This window comes from Anopheles funestus, chromosome 2RL (assembly GCF_943734845.2).
Source record: "Anopheles funestus chromosome 2RL, idAnoFuneDA-416_04, whole genome shotgun sequence".
Taxonomy (NCBI): Eukaryota; Metazoa; Arthropoda; class Insecta; order Diptera; family Culicidae; genus Anopheles; species Anopheles funestus.
The window spans coordinates 10,614,073-10,633,848 of NC_064598.1; the positions used below are offsets into that span (position 1 = coordinate 10,614,073).

The following is a 19,776-nucleotide window of genomic DNA, read 5'->3' on the forward strand; positions in this document are numbered from 1 at the left end:
TAGTAATTGGTTTTTGTTGGTTTTGTTTTAATTTGATTTGTTTGTTTTTGGTTTTAATTTGGTTTCAATTGGAAAATGGAAAATATATAACGTTTGTAAAAAAAAATAAAACAGGTATAAATAAGAAAGTTTATGAAAGATAGTAGTCGATGTATGTATAAATTTTGTTGGCTCGTTGAGAAATTCAGAATTCAGAACAAAGTATCGTGTAACAAAAAAAAAAGGAAAAAAGACAAACTAACTTACCCTGTGGCGAACCGGCCAACTCCACCGCTTGCAGTGCCTGTGTACTAAAACCTGTGGGTAAAAAAGGGGTAACAAGTAACACACAAACGAAGGGTAAAATTAGTACAGAGTGTCATAATCCACCATCGCACCATGATGGGAAGTGCAAAACTAAGATTTTCTAGTTCAAATGATAAAGTTCAACCATTTCTAGATTCTTTTCAAATTGAACTGGAATACATACAGGTAGAAGTGGAATTTTTCTATCTTTCTCGATGAATTGCAAGTTGAAAACGAATGATTTCTTAACTTACAAGTTAAGTAAAGTTATTCTAGTTTAACTTGAAAAAAATCCAGAAATATCTGCAACTGTACCACCTGTTGTGCTTCAAAGCTTTTCCTCCCCAAAAACCCGATCGACTCACCTGCCAACGCGGAAGGGTCTGCTGCTAGTGCTGCCATGGAAAAGTTAAACGAGGGTGGCGTCGGAAATAGCTTGCTTTCGCTAGCATTCATGAGAAACTGGGCCCCACTGTGGTGATGGATATTGCTATCAAGCTCATGATCGTTCGGTGATCTGGTGAGCAGTGAGTTACAAACAAACAAAAATATATTTTAGCGTAATTTTTCGCATCAGATTGGACGGGCACGGTTTGGACACTTACCGCAGGGAACCTTTCACATCCAGTCCACCCTTGACGAGGTTGCCGTGATCGTCCGTCACCGAGTCGGAGCTATTCTCGTGATCACCGCCCGTACCGCACAGCAGCTCGAGCGGTTCCGACTTCACATCCTCGGCAGAACGTTCCGATGGGGAGGATGCAAGGCTTTCCTTTTCCGCTGAGCAGAGACTGCCCGCGTTACTGCCGTTCGAGGTGCCGAGCGACGTTGGCATGCTGCCGGAACCGCACAGTCCACCACCGACCGGTCCACCGCCGCCACTACTGTTTTCCTTGCTGTGCAACAGGTTGTTGTTCAAGTTGTTGTTGTTGTTGATGTTATTGTTATTGTTATTAATACTACTTTTTATTAAGTTACTCGAGCTGTTGATGGAGAAACTGTTGTTGTTGCCTATCGGTATGTACGGTGATAGAAGAGAAAGAGAAATTATGCACAAACATTAACATAACGGTGATCATGGAAGGGTTCCCTCCTCCATTCGGCTCTTTCCCCCGGTACTGACCACTGTTTGCATGACCGGATAAGCTGTCCTGTTGCCGCAATTGATCCTTTCCCTGGGGTGATGGCAAACTGAGGTGCTGCTTCGAGGCGCTCGACGAAAAATCGGTGGCCGTCGTCTGGGGCGTACTGCAGATCACATCCAGATCACGCGCATTCGTTGGCCCATTGCTGTCCACCGACATCCGGTGCCGCTTCAGTGCCATCTCGTCCGAATGGGCTGAGTTGTTCCGTTCTCGCCGTAGGGCGACCGCTGCCGCTGCCCGCTTGAGCAGCTGATTTACCATCGGTGCCCCATTGCTGTTGCCGCCTCCACCACCTCCTCCGCCCCCGCCGCCACCACCACCACCGCCGCTGCCACTGTTCGGGGAGGAGCTGTTGTGCAGGTTGGCAAGATGGGGCGGTGGAGAAACACCTTGCGACACATACAACGAATCGTCCAGCATCTTTTCCGGGTAGATCGGATGATGTACGACACCGGACGGTAGGTTGGCCCCGAGCGATGTATGCATCTGTACGGGATTGAGTTACGGATTGGAACGGATTACCAAAAAGCCACTAGAACTAGAACAGCGCACACTTACGCCATGTGTTTCCTCGGCTTGTTGCTGTGTCAAACCGGATACTCTTAAAATTTCCGCCGTCTTCAGAAAGGAGCTCAGGGATCGCTGATGTACATTCACCTCACCGTGATAGATGAACTCGACCAGCGCGTGCAGATCGGTGAACGCCACATCTTGCAGCACTATCACGGGATGTTTGCATGGTGTGCTCTGTGTTACAAAGTAGTATGGTACATAAGAAAAAAAAGACGATGAGGATAACAACGGAACAAGCAAGAACACCACGTGGTACGTACCTTCAGCAATTCGCGGAAATATGTACTGCACGCGGATAGTACGACCCGGTGCGCTTTAAGACTGCGGCCATCACAGGCGAGTGTCACATCGACAAAGTCCTCATCGTCGCGCAGGTTTTCGAAGGCCGACGTGATACTGCTCTGGTAGTTGTTCCATCGCAGACAGAAGTGCTGCGTGTCCACCATGGTTGTTCCTATTTAGTCGGATGTTTTTGCACTGTAGTTTATATTATTGTATTTTTGATTGTGTGTGTGTGTATTTGTACGGTTGCTGCTTTCCACCGGGAACACCTTATTCACTAATGTGCTTGATTAATGTTTACGGGCTGATATGAGTAATCTGGAATGTAAAATAGAAGAAGGGAAACATGGAAATTAAAGTAACAATTATTAAATATGTGCTTAAGACAAAAAGAGCTTAGCTTTTGATTGGAAATGTGTAAATGTACTACAAAAAAAGGAAATCATTTCCCAAATTCGTAATACAAAATGAACTAAATTCAATACAGTGCGTGACATAATTATAAGGTAACTAATTTTAAATGAAAGTAAAAGTAAAAGCGATGGATAAAAATCATGTTGTAGAAAGTAATAATAAAAATAACAGAGCTAAAAGTATAAAATTTTTGTATAATTTCCTCAAATTTTCCTTTAAAAAAAATAATTGAATTTTAAAAAAATACAAAATGTAAAATGTAAGACTTTAACTGCTTTAACATGGACATCTTTCGTAGGAGAGAAAAATAGTTTATGTAGAAATATTCCTAATCCATGGATAAAAGTATTGTTTCATTCTTCATAACTTTTCGTAACAATTTTTTTCATAGAACCCTTCAACTTTGTCCTTAAAGCTAGTAGTTAGCTCGCAGTCTGCAATTAAAAAACAACAACTTCTTTTTGTGACGAAACCAAGAAGATTATTCCTAAAATTTCGTTTCCTGCAAACATATTTATTCGAAAAGAAAATAGCCACAAAAATGTTAGAAAAAGACAAAAAATTCTCGACACGGTTTAAGCTAGAATCATAAAAAAAAAATTCTCACAGATTGGTACCAGTTTTGTGCGGTGAATGCATTCTAACAAATGATATAGCAGAATGTTTTTCCCCCCTCTACTATTGTGCCTGATTGAATCATTAAGTGCACGGTTAAATCCTGCATCATAAATCAACCGACAAATGCAACCGTTTTTAAAACACTCACATAATAAACGATGACACCAAGGAGAGAGGAAACGATTTTAGAGCTTGCACGGTACGACTGTATTTCATTTCTTGTGTATGTGTGCCGGTGTAGTACGTTCACGAGAATTTGCGGGAATAAATCTTCAACCTATGGCACTGTATACTACACCACAAAGCGATGCAAAGCAGATAGATATAGATAATCCCCACGTACATCGATAACTGTGCGTTCGATTTATGATGTGTTCCTGGGTACACACTTTTCGGGCTACCGGCATGAATATTGTATTTTAGCACATAAATCCTGATCGCAGTGAGATTTTTTTGTTGTTGTCTTCTCAATACACTGCAGTCATTTTAATCGATTTTGAGTCGCATGTCAGAATGGATTGAATGGCACAACAGCAAAAAATACGAAAATGATACAGTCAAACTATCTTACAAAACTGTGTCCCTTTAGTTTCACTAGACTACCACCTTACATACTGCGCACTAGTCACTGGTTCAGTTAGCAATGGGTTCACGGCTTAGTCCGAAATAGACCTTTAGTTTCCACCGATCGGCAATCGGCTTCAACAATGTCTGAACTGTCGTAGTGCGTGTGTGTGTGTGCGCGCTAGTGTTAAGAATCCGATAGCTAGTTGGTGGACGAACCACCACCGAACAGCGATATGATTATCGAACGAAACATAATCATCAGCAACGCCAACAGTGACGCCCATGGAGAGCCATGGAGTTTAGGGACCGTAGCTACGAATTTGATGACGCATCGCTTCCAAACCTACTGCCCGACTAGAAGGGGGCACTTTAATTTCTTGTGTGGCCGAAAAACAAAACATAAAAATTGCCAACCAAAAAAAAAACAACGAAAAGAAATGTGACCGATCAGCATATTTAAAAGCTGGAAATCTAATGCACATACGGCGGCATGCCTGCAAAACAATTAGCCATGCTTACACAAAAACACACCGAGTCGATAGAAATCAACTGCACGTTGGGGAACAAGCAAAACGATCGGCGTATTTGGAGAAGTTGTTTGTGAGTCTATTCAAATACATCAAATAGCAAACGTAAACAAAGTTCGTTCGTACAACGATGTAGGCACAATGTGATTCGCTTTAGGGAGCATCAAGCAGAAATGCCTAGCTCAGAAATGCCCTTAGAACTGATAGAATCGTGCTGCGAACAATCAATGCTTTTGTTGTGTGATTTACAGCAATGTTTATCATCAATCGGTTTGATCGTAAAATGGAGTTGTTTGATATCTTAATCTTACATTTATTTTTTTTTCATATATTTAACTTTCACTTTCATTCTAATGCATCTAAGGTTAAGAAAAAGCTAAGCTAATACATTTTTGATTGATTTTTCCTTTCATCAGTTAATGAGATCTAATTTCTTGAGAAATGCCTAGTTTTATTGTTTAGAAAAATAAACGCATTTTTAATTTATTTATTATTGACTCAAAATACGTGGTTAAACTGAAAATTTATCAAAAAAATGAATATTGGTGCTTCTCAAAAGTATGAGAAAAACGTTATGGAAAATGCTTCTCAGGAGAGCCACAAAACCTTTTACCTTTTCCCCTTGTTAGAACATGGTCCTTCACGATTCATATTATAAATAGATAAAAGCGTTTTCTTTAAACGCTGCAATTCGTTTACATGATGTTAAAGCAAACACACCAGAACGAATCATTATTAACATCATCATACGTGACGACCGGGACGCATATGTGCTCGGTTAGTTCTCGCGTGTTCCTCAAAACGATCTCCATACAAATCGGTTGCACTCCATGCTTCATGAACAAATGGCAGAAGGTGGGCAACAAAAAAAACTATGCTAGCGTCAAGAGAGACACATGCAGCAACCGTACCGCGGCCACAAGTGGTCCATAGCAAGCGTGTACACACGTAAACGGCCACTCTTGGCTAGATTCACTCTCACTTTCTATATATATAACGGCACCGCAAGGGATGCCCGGAAAACGAGGGAGGAAGCGCACACGAGGGCGCTGAAGTTCGTTGTCGTCATCGTCGTCATTTGCTGTCTAGCAGCGCGACCTACACCTAGCGCAATGTTCGCTAGGCAAGCGAGTTGATGGTTTTTGGTGGTGGGTTTGAACGATAAAGCAAAAGAGGTAGAAAATATCGCTCAGAATGCCACCGGAGCGCGATTACGACGATGGCAACGACGACGACGATGCAAAAGGCAATCGACCGTTTGGTCCGACGCCGCGTTTTCACTAGGTTAAGGTGAAGGTCAGGCACATCCAAACGGTACCACATAACGTTCGACCGACCGAAAGCACCGTACACACCGTCGGGGCAACATCCAACCGGTATGCTTCAACTGTTCTGCATCCCATGCTGTGGTGCTATTTTTGCTTGCACACGGCAAGTTTTCGCTTTGCTGCGGCTCTTATCGATGGAGCATAGCTCCAGGGAAGCGTTCGTGCGTGTGTGTTTGTTTAAACAAACTGTAAAGCATAGCTATGCAACGATCGTTCACTGTCAAGTATTGTTAGGTGAAAAAACTCACACTGCACTACCAGGTTAGAAAATATTAATTTTAATTAAGTATTCTAGAAATGAACAAATATTGAAGTTTCAGGGAAAAACTAAACTCCAATGTTGTCATTCATGATTGATTATTGTTTACGGTTAACGCGCTTACACTGATATAACTAACTGTTCATAAAAAGGCAAACATTGCTAGAGGAAATTGTCAATATTTTCACCAGGCGTTACATAGCGTTACATAGTAAAAGGGTTAGTGTTAGAACCGCTAAGACTATTACAATTACTTCGCGTATTTTAATTTTCATCAGTTTGAAAGCCACAAAATACAACGTTGGAATCGATCACGAACAATTATATTTTAATTGCATAATGTAAAGTTCTTAACAGTTGTATAGAATAAATAAAGATGGTTTTTTAAGTATCTTTTAACTTCTTGCAAGAACTATATATTTTTATCAGTAACAGAAGAACGATCGAGTTATCTTGGAGCTCCGAATAAGTTCTAGAATAAGGTCGTCAAACCTTGAGAAAAATCTGAAACTTTTAGAACCACAAATTCGGACACCTTGTAAGCCTTCATAGGATCAGAGATCTCAATTTGGACTACAGGTATATTCTTCCAAATATCTCGAATGTTCTCCGTGGATTGCGAGGAAAGCATGTGTTCGAGATATTCTTGAGTTTACCTCCTTTTAAAGGGTGAATGGAGCTTGGGAAAGCCTTAATCCAAGTTTTAATCGTCATGTTAAGGAACTCATAACTCTCTCATTTAATGTGTTATCATTATTTTTGTTTTAAAAGTTATTAGAAAATGTTGGTAAAAAACCTAAACGAGAAAAATTACTATAAAAATGCTGAACAGTTATTTTGGTCAATTAATACAGCTCATCACCCTTTTAATGTTTTTTTAAACCTTTTTTACCCCATCACTTTTCCTTTCATTTAATGTAAAAAATAAAAATCAGCTTCATGTGCTGCGTGCAGACAGCATCATCGTAGAATGAACGTGTGTGCATCATACGGCATATACACCGTTTAAAACGCGATCTAACATTTCTACCACCATTTCTACGTTCGAAAAACAAACCAAATGGAAAAAAAACAAAAAATGAATCAAAACTCATTCATGCAACGTTTCCATTTCCATTTCAATGTCGTGTATAGAAAGTGAAAAAGAAAAGAATCACAAATTTCTCTGTCAGCAACAAATCAGCAGCAGCAGCAACCGTGGCACCCGTACCGTAGCAAAACTAGTTGCGCATTCTCCTCATGTGAAGGATTGCAGCATCCGCGCGCGGCCTCACCTACACACACGGTTTTGTGCATATGTGCGTGTGTGTTTTCCCAGGAACTGGCCACACGTGAAGCAAACGTTTCTAGATGCATTCATCGCCTCATGTGTACGGTTATGTAGAGGGTGGTTCTGTCTTTTTTTTTGCTCTACTTTACTTTCGTAGTTCTCTTTTGATAGTACCAACCACGTGGCGTACACGTCTCGCGTACACGGTGAAATCAGTCAGCTGGGCAAAAAGAAAGATCGCAATCGCATTTTGCATTTTCCAACAAAATGGACAACCCACCCCACCGGGTTTGCTGGGAGGGTGTGAAAGAAGCGGATGGGAAGCACTCTTCTAGGGCGAACGCTAGCTTTTTTTTTGTTTCCCTTTTTTGCTCCTAGAAACAGCTGCCTGGTTGGAAGGTGCATTGCCACGTGGCAACTCCGTTTTGCAAAAAGGAGTAAAATTCTTATTTCCTTCCATTCCACTTTCACATGCTTTCATCGACCACGTGCGTCCACAAACACACACACACACACACACGCTGGGTGGTGCATGGCTACAATAATGAAAAAAAAGAGCAAAAGAAACGATAGCCGACCAACACAGTCACACGCACATATGCCGGATAGGAACTGGGTGGGTGGCTTTTGGGTGGACAAGTGAACGCTCTCATTCTCCGCCGGACGATGTTTGCGAGCGTTCGGATGATGGTCCGAAACGGTGCTGGCTCCAATCCGATCATTCTCGCACACTCTCACTCTTACTCTCGCACTTCTTTTTGGGTTTGTTGTATTCTATCACCTATCACAGCATCCGGTAAGGGGCATCGTGTTGCAAAACTCTAGGAATCTAGCAAAAAAAAAAAACTTTCTTCCCTTTCGTTCGTTCCCCTTTTCCCATCAATGTTTCCCACACCATGTCGTGGATTTTCACGACTGAACTGTATATGAGCCATGTGCTAGGCACCATAGTGAACGACGATGTACACTTATGCTATCGTTATTCGTCGTCGTGGTCATACATGTGTGAATGATACTGCCTTCAACACTCGACACTCTATCGTTTGCTAGACAAACTTTATCCTCTTCTTTTATCTCCTTTTCTGCTCATCCTACTCATGCAACTTTCTTCTTGTTTGTCTGTGTGAGTGTGTAGTAAAAACGCACAACAAAATAACCCCCCAAAAAAAAACGACACAGCTAACCATCCTTCCATCAGCTTTCTGGTGTCCGGACGATTCGACGATATATGCAACATGTAGCGGAAAGAAACACATTCCATCCAAAGCCTAGCGAAATTTGTGTATTCTATATATCCTTGCCGATGAGTCTTGCTCAGCTGGCTGGACGGCATTCACACAAGGTCAATTGACTCAAATGGTATCACACGTGAGCGACCAGGCGCCCGCATCGCTTTCAGTACAAGGGTGGTAATTTTTTTAGTACATTAATGACGTGTGCTAAAAAATATTTTAAACGTTTTAATGACTATAAACGATTATTTTTATTCTTATTCATATTTTTTTTTAAATATTAATTTTTTTTCATTCATTGTTAGTCATATTACTAATTTTTCCTCTTTACACATGTTTTTATGTTGACACGACCTGGTCTTTCTTAAAAAGAAAAAAAATGTTTTTACCTCCCTGGTCGCATCAGTCCTTACTAGAAGAAGTCGAGACGGAAATGAAACCATGTATTTTTTTAAAGATTCATATAAAAAAATTCTTATTTATGATTCCTCAATAGAGTGTGTAATTCTTACTAAATAGAGATTAATTTATAACAAGTTTTATTATTTGAATATATTCATTCACTAAACATCCGACTCAAAGCACCACCTTAAAGCTGTTTGACAAACCAGGATAAACAGTTAAACCGTAACAATTTGCGACAAAGCACAAAATGAATCGTTCCAATTGTGTGCAAACAGCAACAGATGTTCTGCAGATAGCAAATAAAGCAAGGTCGCGTTCAAGGTTGCACAGATGCTGTAGAATAGATAGAATGAACCAAAATTGCCTACATTTGTGCTACAACTTCTATGAACGTCCGAATCGTCCATTTACTCATAATTCTAGGAAAACAGCAGAGCTCTATGAAATAAACTCGCTAAGCTTCATATCGTTTTCGCTTGAACTCAGTGCGATACATTGCCATTTGACTTGCGACACTATGATAGCTATCAGCAATAGGTCGGAAGTTCCCAAATCCCTGAGTTACTGATGATTCTGGCATTTAACGCCACCTCAACATTCTTTAGAAATACAAGAGATCAGGAGAATTCTTTTACAACTTCATACAACTAACTCCAATCTACCTCTTCAAGAATCAATGGCAACTTCATATAAGTAACGTTTTAGTAATAGTAAAACAAGAAGCATGAAATTTTCACATCAAACCCAAAAAGTTGCAAACTTGCGAAATGGAACCCCCGTTCAATGACCGGAACACAAGGCACATTACAGTGCAGCACACACAACGATAAGATAACGCATTTCTTCATGACGGTTTCCGTCGACTGTCCACCCCTCCATTATCTGCTTCTTTTCTTCGGTTGTGTTTTTTTTGCTTCCTTTGGTTCCCACTATCAGTTTTGCAGTTTTGCGTTATCGATAGCGAGCGGAGGTGAAGGATTTCGACGGTGTTTTTTTGGCAAATGGAAGTGTGTTTGTGCAAAAAAAAAGATTTTTTTTTTATTTTAAAAGGTATTTGCACAAAAATTGTAAAACTTAGCAAAAAAAAATACCTAAATAAAAAAAAACCAATTCAAAAGCAGGATCAATAGAAAATTCTAAAATCAATTCCTGTATAAAATAGAATAAAAATGGAAATTACCCAAAATTAAATCGCTGTCTCGCTCCACTACTGATGCACAACACTCGTGCGTGCGTTCGGTGCCTCATGTGTGTTGTTGCGGCATTCAGTTCGTTCGTGTGTGTGTGTGTGTTTGTGCGTGCGTTTCGTTGTAGAACAATATCGATCATCCAATCAGAGCAACCCAGTGCGAACTTGTGTGATCGTAGATTAGTTTTAAAATTTCACCCCGAATAACTCAATACCCAATTAGGGGCTTTGCGGGGCCAATATCACAAAACAGCACTGACCCCCCCGACACAAAACCCACACACGCTACCGGCTTAAAGCGCACATACAAACAACACGTACGCACACATACACGCGTACAGCTGGCCAACCGGTTGAGGGTTTGGGCTTTATCCTTTACCACCTTCTTCGACGTCGTGATCGTTGTGGCGGTGCATTAACAATTTATCAGCGGCCAGCCGCCGTTGTTGCTTCGCGCTTTCCACACAAAGCATACTTTATCGTGTTGCGTCACACCGCCATCACACACCGACACGCACGACCGACACAAAAACCACCGAACCGATCCTGACGACAGACGACAACGATGCACTTTGCGGAAAAAGGGGTGGGAGGGGGAGCAGCGGGCAAGCGACACGTCTTACACGGTTGGCCCACCGGCTTTATTCACCCCTATTTTACTCACAATCACACGCGCAAACCGGCAAATGATTTATTGCAGGGCTTTTAGTGATGGTTTTCGGAAATTTTTTGGAACTAGCTGATAATCAACGCCATGAGCACGCTGGATGTATTACCATTTTTTGTTGTTGTTGCTTCTTTTTTTTGCACTTTATTGCGTATTGCACAAACGCTCGGAAGGATATTGCATGCTTCAATAATGCTCTTTTTTTGTCGATATGATTTCACTTTTTGTACACTTCTTTTCAATAGCACAATTTACACTTTTCTTTTCTATAGGACACCGTCGGTGCACTCAGATCTTTAAAAGCACTGCTTGGGCGCTAGAAATATATCACCTACGAATGGTAAATTCATTCCAAAGCTTGAGCTAACGAAATTTACACTAAATATAGTAAACACGATAAAAGGTTGAACAGAAAAGAAAACAGATCAAACAATCGAACATCTCACACACAAATTTGGTCACTGTTGTGTTGCTTCTTTTGGTTTTGGTTTTGTCACAAACTTTGTTACCCTTTGTTTGTCTTAATTGAAGGTTACACTTGCAAACGTGATCGCGCCTGGTTGCTACAAACTGTGCAAATTAAGTTTACCGATAAGATAAAAACACCACACGAAACGTTGCCAAACTTTGGATTTCAAAAAAAAAAATATTACACCCTCGGCTAAGTTATCCTGCTATGTACAAGTGTGTGTCTAATCGCAAGTTTTCTAGTTGCAGGCGATTTTGTTTAACAAAAATTTGCGGTGCTATTGTTTATACAGATGCACGGTTTTGTAGCATTATACGCGGGAAGAATTACAGATTTAGCGCTTACAATTGCCACTAAACTAGAAATGTTGGCCCCCGGAAAAATGATGCTGCACCGCGTAATCGAAAGGATCAAACACGTTTTCACTTTCGTTTGCAAGTTGCTGTGTGACAGCACAACGTTGCAGCAAACTACAGCAACAGCAGCAGCAGCAGCAACAGCAACACCAGCAGCCCCAGTTACGTGCGCAACCGTCACTAAAAGCGCGTTTTGTGCGAAAACAGGGCCGGCCAAAAAGTGGTCTAGCCGCAGATAATAATGGCCCGGGTCTCTCTCTTGCTTTGTGTGTTTTCTTTGCTTTATTACTATTTTGGCTTCACGGGTGCTACGGGGCTATGTGTGTTATCAACGTGGGCTTGGTTTGTATTTCGGCATGCAGCCATCCACCCCTTGCTACCCCTCCTCCACCCATCCCCTTCTCCAACCCTTCTTCTTCGTCACACACCTTACTCATCCACTATCACTAGCCGCCCTCTCGCTGCTCTACTATCACACATCTGTGTAACCTACTCACACGGTCTACCCCCAAAAACACCCCCACCATCCACCCAACACTCCTTCATCATAAACGTACGGTCCCGGTAATAAATACAGCCAATGTCCAACGGGTGCGAAAGAATAAGAAAATCGCATACGCTTCACCAGCGTCACTGTTCGTACAAGGTTGAATTGGCAAAAAAAAACGCGAGGTGATTAACAAAATGAAATAAAACAAAAAATACGCACAGAAAAATACAAACACACGCAAGCAAGCACGGTGGGAATATTAGCGCAACGCAACTACCCCGTCATCATCGACAGGCATGAGAACTAGCTTCTAGGTCTATAGAGCCGGGTCTATAATAATCATCGCATCCATCGACCACATCATCATCATCGTCGTACCACACACTAGCACACTAGTAAGTGCGAGTGACTTTTCCGAAATTTGTGTGCGTTTTCGCGTGGAACATAAGTGACACAACACTATTCGTGAAATTATTCACGAAGATTATTCACTCTTTTTCGTTCTTTCATTTTCTCCTAGTTAATGTTAGAAACTAATCCCTTTTAAATCTCGTAAAATCCCCTCTAATACATTCCAATCGGTTATAATTGGCCTAAAACACTAACACCATTTTAAGCGATAAGCAATATTCTTCAAATATCTGCCAATTCCAGCATTTGATAAGATTTGTGTAATGTTATTACAAGTGATTTTCCACTTTGTGTTTTTTTTGGAAATTTTGCACAAGTTTGCAATTTTTAAACACACCGTACAATAGCACACATTCAACATTAAATCTTCCTCGCATACATACACCGTTGTAAACTACACGGCTAACAACACCATTTGCTGAAGATCACGTGGCGCACAACACACATATACAAACTTGTGCTGAAATTGATTTCAGTGTGTAGTATTTTTATTTTTCGCAATCAAAATCAGTCCCCAGAAAGCGCAAAACATGAACAACAACAGCAGCAGAAAAATTTGCACCAATTGTGTTTTGTTGTTTGTTTTTTGTTGTTTGCTGATAAGCAGAACAAACTGTCCACGAACGGTTTCACAATGTAATGCGAATGTGGAAATCAAATTTCGTTTATGCTTTTAAAAGAATACTTGTAGCACATAATCATCCAATGAAGTTAACATTATTTGCACGAGTAAAGCACCAGGCGCACGCTTTGCCGCGGTCTCTAATATTGGGAGTTGCAAATGGAGTTAATATTTCGTGAATTTTCTATTTCCTTTTCAAATTTTCTCTTTGTGCTGTGGTAAAAAGAAATCACTAAATTAAGCAACCAGTTGAGAGGTTTATTCTTCAAAGGACGAGTAAAGATGTTCTCATGTTTAAATACAAATCACATAACAAGCAATTTTCTTTTAATCTTCCATCTCAATACAATTGCACTTTACAAAACATAAACACACAGCAAGTAAGAAAAATAAATCACAAGGAAATTCTTTTGTTTGAACCATTTCTTTTCTCTCTCTTCTGTTATAAGCGATCGTACACATTTGCTGTTGCGTTGGGTGGGAAAACACCTGTCAGAGTAAAACACCACTTAACACCTTATGCTTTCGGGACGGACGTCTAATGTAAACCACTTCAAGAAACATCACACCCAAAACACTGCTTCATTTCGGTGCCGTTTTGAGTTTGAACAAAACAGCCCATCATAATGATCACATTGGCAGCACAATCGTACGCTTACTTCAGAACTAAACACCCGCAAAGAAAAACATATCACTCTGGCATCACTAAGTGCCAAATGCACCGTTGATCACACCACCAGTGGAACTGCCCGCAGATATGCTAATCCGCATGGTCGCTTCGCATTTTTGGAAACGCACAAACTTATTGGCCGCACGAAACGCACCGGACCGGACTTACTTTTGCACGTACAATCCCGTCCCGTAACGAACTAAAAAACGGCTCTAAAGAAGCACGGGATCGGGTCGGGTTTTACACTAGCACTGTGGCAGCGGTAGCAACACCAGCAACGATTTTGGGAGAAATAAAACGCGCAAATCCCATTGAACGATTTTTTTTTTTGTGTGCCCCGGACCCGTCGTTCAATCGGTCGGTCGGTTTCGTCGTCACTCAAGAAGGAAACAGAAGGAAAAACCCGGTTTTTTTGTTGCAGTTGTTGTTGTGTGTTACCGTCCGGGATCCGGGTCGGTCGATCCGCGTCCGTTACCCGTGTGCTATTAGTTTGGCGGTTTGAGATATTTTGCTGATTTGCTGCACTAATTTTCCTTTCTATTCCGTCCGAAACCACCCGGCGCACTGACGGGACCGAGTCGGGTGCCGGAAAAAAACGTTCGGAGACAAGCAGCAGCCGAAGCAGAAGCGCCTGCCCCCCACCGCCCCGCTCGCACCGATGGGGTGAAGAAAAAAGTGAAAATTCTATGTAATGATATGTTGTTTTTCCTTATATATATAACCATTATTATTACTTCGGGTCGTTTCGAGCCTCGGTTGTTGCGCCCATCTCATCTCATCTCATCCGGCCCCGGACAAAAAAGGGGGTATACTTTGTGCACGAGTCTGTCTTGGCGCGGTGCGATGATGGGAAGGCGGGGGAGGGGGGAAGGAGAGAAAGAGGAAGTGTGGCAAGTGCGGACGCGGCGCGCCCGGGGATGCGTGGTTGTTTAGGGAGGAAAAAAAGGCATTCCTGTCCCATCCCTCTACCCGCCGGTCACTCAAGGGGGCAAAACACACTAAAACACACCATTATATACTCGCGGGAATAGGACAGACTGCAGTACCGGACGGAGCGAGACGGAGCGACACTAAACTTTTCCCTCCACCCCCTCCTCCCCAGGTTCAGTTTTGCCCTTTGTTTCCCTTCCCTCTTCTAAATGCGTCTTTGGTCGCGCGCGTTAGAAAACGTCAGAAACAGCGCAAAAATCCGTACCATTTTCCTTCCACACACACGCACACAGATAACCCTCCTATTTGGTCGTATTCTCTTGCTTACCCTCCTCCCCCTCCCATTACTGGTGCGGTTCACTCAAATCGCTTTCTTCCCCTCTGTCGCAGCATCAGCATCGGCCAGCATCCGACAAGAAGATGCAGCGGAGAGAATCGCGCGCGCGATAGGCCGAATAAAAAATCGTGAGAGTGTCCGCGAGAAGACGGAAAAAATCGAGAGTGGAAAAAATCCGACTCGCACACACACACACACACACACACACACACACACACGAGAACGCGCGGGGTGAGAAGAAACCGAACCTCGGGAACGATTCCGGTTGTAAGGATACTCAACACTCGCCGAGTGCCGAGTTCGCGGGAAGAAATGTGGGCGAGAAAAAAGAGAGGCAAAGAGTGCCCCGTTACGATGTTCCATGTGTGAGTGTTTCTTGTAAGTTTGAACGAGAAAAAAAAGCAAATTGTGGAAAAGTGTGGAAAAGCTGAGCGCCGAGTACCGAGTACCTCAATGACTTCGAGACGCCGGGACTATCTACTGTCGGCAGGGGGTGACGGAGTTGAAACCGGGGGGCTGCTGCGAGATGGAAAATGCCGGCGTGCAGGGAGCGAACGGAAAAAAATGGGAAGAGAATAAAAATGCGCGCACTCCGACGAACGGTGGAAAAAAATCAACTTCTTTTACTTTCCGATTTTTCCGCCGCGAACGACGTACAGTGCTGTACCATTTTTTGTCGACACGATGCTGCTCGATAGTTTAGACGAAAAAGTAAACAATTTGTATTTTTCTCTGCAAGGAAGGTTTAGAATAATCTGCATCGAACAATTCCATCAAAATCAATTGCATCAAAAATTAATTTAAAAATGAAGGCATTCCTTCATAAGAAAAAAATACTTTATTCGTTATCGAAGAATGTCTTCCTTTTTATGAAAATGCCTTCTACCTTTAATGACTTCTTATCTTCTTTTATACTGTAGCTTTTTACTGTTACTAACTCTTTACTATTTTCATACCCTCTTAAGTGAACGCTGGATGCAAGTGGAAATAAAAGTAGTAAAGCACTGTTTCCTTTTTACTTCAAACAACCTTTTCTGTCGGACGTGTTCAGGATGCTGCCACTTGCTGCTGCTGCTGCTGATGTTGCTGCTGGTTGTGATGCTGGCAGCTTCTACTACTTCTATTAGCCTACTTTTTCGCTCTTAACACACACTCTCACTGTTGGTGCGTTTAGTATACTTAAGCATTAGAGAAGAACAAAACAGAGAGAGAGAGCAACGATAGGATGAGCGAGATCGTCCGATCCCGTGCACCTTTTTACATTTTACAACGAAAAAGCCTATTTTTCGCCGTTTCGCGAAATCGACCAAAAATGTTACCCCCTTATTTCGTTTCTTTCTTTTTTTGTTTAAGTACACACCTAAACATCCAATCCCTTCATCCACCTAATGTTTTGTCCCTTTTTTACCGCTATATTCTTTAGTTCTTTAGCGGTGTATATCCTTTTTTCTCTATCCCTTCAATACCCCCCTCCCCCCACACCCCCGGGGACACCAACCTCGCTCACACATAAAGTTCTTCACCATAAACCGTTCGCGTTCTTCTAACGGTTTCTCCTTAACGATCGCATATTGACGACGACTACGACAGCGAACGATGGTAAAACTACGAAGCGAAGGACGACGCAACCGCCGAAAAACCATTATAGCCCATCACTAATACCATTTCAGCTGTAACGTCTCCTTTGAGCTCTTATCAAGCGCAACTCACCCTCCCGCCTGGAACAGGGATCTCTTCAGTTGCGCGGAAAATAAAAATAAATACAAATATGAGCGACGGTTTAAAGCAACAACACACAACAACAAAAAAAAGAGGAAAATGTCGCACAAATACAAATTTCGCCCAAAACATAAAAACCCAAGCACCAAGTGTCGTTCGCTCTAAGCCCTGGGTGGAAACAGGGAAACGAGAATGTGAAGAGCCCTGTTCTGCTTGCGTACACTTCATCAACTGCGCCCACTGCGGCCCTTGAACGGTGGCAGCAGCAGCAGTAGCAGCAGTGCTTAGGGATTTAGTGTTAGTAGAGAATATATCCTGTGTGCTGTGGTGATGCTGTTGATGCTTGCGTTTTACGGTAGGGAATGATTTAAAAAATAGAAAAAAAGAAACACACAAGTTTGTGTATTTGAAAGAAAGAAATAGGAAACCATCCCCATTTGGAGGGGGTCGTGGAAATAATCCGTAGGATATGGATACATTAATGGCAAAAAAATTAAATCTCTAATACACACTCATGCTGCGTTTGTTGCTGCGTAAACGAAAATGTACGTTGGAAGCGACACCACAATCGCACACAGGTGCAATACAAATTTCGTGTTAGAATTGGTGAAAGAAAGAACAAAAGAAACCACACTAAAACCAATGCTTAAATCAGCGTAATAATCAGAAAGCTTATAATATTTTGTAAGAAAAAAAATTTAACACAAAATACTTTAAACCGAAGCCTATCCAATTGTTATGTTAATCGGCCCAATGTCCTCTCCCATTTGCTTTCAACCGATGGACAAACGCGTTGGTTGAGGCGGCAATTGATTTTGTACCATTTTTACTGCTTCTTGCTTGCACAATGCCCAAAAAACGATTCACCCTCTTCGGTCCCACCTCTGCCTCCCTCAACGGCCGTGGAAAACCGAAACAATGAGAGCTGCAAGAATAAACAGAGAGGAATCTTTTCGGTAGGGAGAGAGAAAAGCGCGTTAAAAAAGCAAATCTCCAATTCTGGCGAAACCGCATGGGCACATGGAAAATGGTTGGAACACGCGAGGAGCATGTTTTCTTTCCCGGGGAACTCAGCCTCGTCGTAGAAGTCAGTCAGTCAGTCATGTAACTACCACATTAAAAGGATACCCCGCGAAACCGCGCGATGTACAGGAAAAAAAAGTCAGAACCATGGAACCCGATGGTACCGATCGGTTCAAGCCCGAGTCGAGTACAAGCGCTAGGATAAAGTGGCATCGGTACCGGTGCTAGAGACTCAACCGTCTTCCACTCGGCCTCTGCAACACGGGTCGAGGGCAAGTTGGATAATATGTTGGTATTTTGCTGGCAAATAATAATGTGCCTAACAGAGCGAGCTCTAAGCATATTTTGCCCGATTTGTCCATCCTTCCCCAGAGAACAGAGTGTGATGGAGCGCTGGGGTTTTTTCTTTCTTAATTTTTTTAAATTCACATTTTATATTGGGGCTAGTGCAGTTGTGTATGAGGGAGATGCTTCCAGTAGAGAAAACAAAACACAATTACAATAAGAGAGACAAAATCCTTCTTCTTCACATTCATCGTAACGGTGTGTGAATTGGAAAATGTTACAATGCGTAAGTACATCAATTTTAATCGACTTCTTTTTTTAAGTATGATGGTTAGTAGAAGTAATAATGAAAGACATGCAAACATATTTTTTTATTCATTCCATTCTAACGATCTATTAATTGTGTTTAATTTCTTTTGGAAATACTTTTTTAAAACTCACAAAAACTCTCCATTTTTGTAGGGCTTTAAGAGACTTTGATCCTGAAAGGAACTCACTACAGGATTTAAAATTCTGGTGTTATCATCTTTCTTAAATGATGAAAATAAAAAGAAAAAAGATAGGTGCAGTAAATGGCCGATGTAACAAAGCAAATCGAGTGTCAATTGAGCTAACCGGATTCATGAAGTTTGCATCATGTGTTTTTTTTTCCTTCGTATCACAGCATCACTTTCGTGCTGTTGTTACACCCTTCCAGAAATACACCAGCAAAACCATGGATGACAAATTAAAAACAAGGGGATTGTAAAGGATGAACATCGTAGCTGTGGACACTTTGCAACGCCAAGTTGGATGGTTCAGAGTTACGGATGGTTCTGCTTCTTGCATGTTGGAAGGCAATGATTTTATTGTCCATGCTATTACTGTCGCAGGTACTAGAGGTGGAATGGATGCACGCAAGTAACGCACGTCACTTTACAAGCGCTCAACCGAAGCACTATCCCTCCAGAAGCTCTAAAAAGATAGTCCTTCAAAAGAGGTTATGATTATTTAAACAAAAAAAAATTAAAAAAAGTAATTATTTTATTTAAACCTGATTTGCATATCTGACAGTAAATATATTGTCAAGCAAAAATATTAGAGTAATATTAGCAAACGGTTCAACGACACTGAAGGGTTCTCCCGTACCACGCAACGGACGGCAGCAGCATATCGTTGCACGTTTTGTCCGCAGTAACGCAAAAAGGATGCTTGAATGGATGAACAGTTGGCTGAGAATGTGGCCGTCCATTTTTATTCTATTTTAGCGGGGAGTTTGTGTGTGCGGTTTTTTTTCGTTGCTTCTTATGTTTCACCCTCATTAGAGCACGCGTAATTACTGTACACCATATCATGTACCCACCCCTACATCAATTTTCCCGCATAGTTAGGGTTTTTTTCCCCATTTGAACAATAACGTCCTTCAACTCTTCCATACATACATACTTACGCGCTCATGTACGCATTTTCGAAGAAGGAAAAAACAAAACAGTACGGGTTGGTAAGTTAAGTTCAATTTTCATTCTGCACACCCCGTTTCCATTGTTCTTGCTTCTACTAAACCACCTTCGAGCTGATCTAAAGTTATAATACAGAGTGCGTGTTTAGTTTGAAGTTAACTGTACTCGTCCTTTTTCAGAGAGGAAGGAAAACAACCAAAAAAGCCCCCCCAATAGCCAACCATCATCATGCAGCATCCGTTTTTCCCATCTTGTTTTATTGCT

General features: G+C 41.7%; 1 protein-coding gene across 13 annotated transcripts in view; it reads right to left on the reverse strand.

The window, feature by feature from the left end:
• LOC125764409 (broad-complex core protein) overlaps positions 1–19,776 on the reverse strand; it is a 108,679-nt gene that overhangs the window by 33,548 nt on the left and 55,355 nt on the right. For 9 of the 13 annotated variants that reach the window (XM_049428630.1, XM_049428632.1, XM_049428621.1 and 6 more), the window contains 6 exons: positions 2,264–2,603; positions 1,989–2,177; positions 1,409–1,916; positions 891–1,296; positions 651–802; positions 247–297 (listed from right to left, as the gene is read on the reverse strand). In XM_049428630.1, the coding sequence (XP_049284587.1) occupies positions 247–297; positions 651–802; positions 891–1,296; positions 1,409–1,916; positions 1,989–2,177; positions 2,264–2,449 (1,492 nt within the window). In that variant the 5' untranslated portion in view covers positions 2,450–2,603. The other 4 variants (XM_049428627.1, XM_049428628.1, XM_049428629.1 and 1 more) reach the window with 4 other exon arrangements.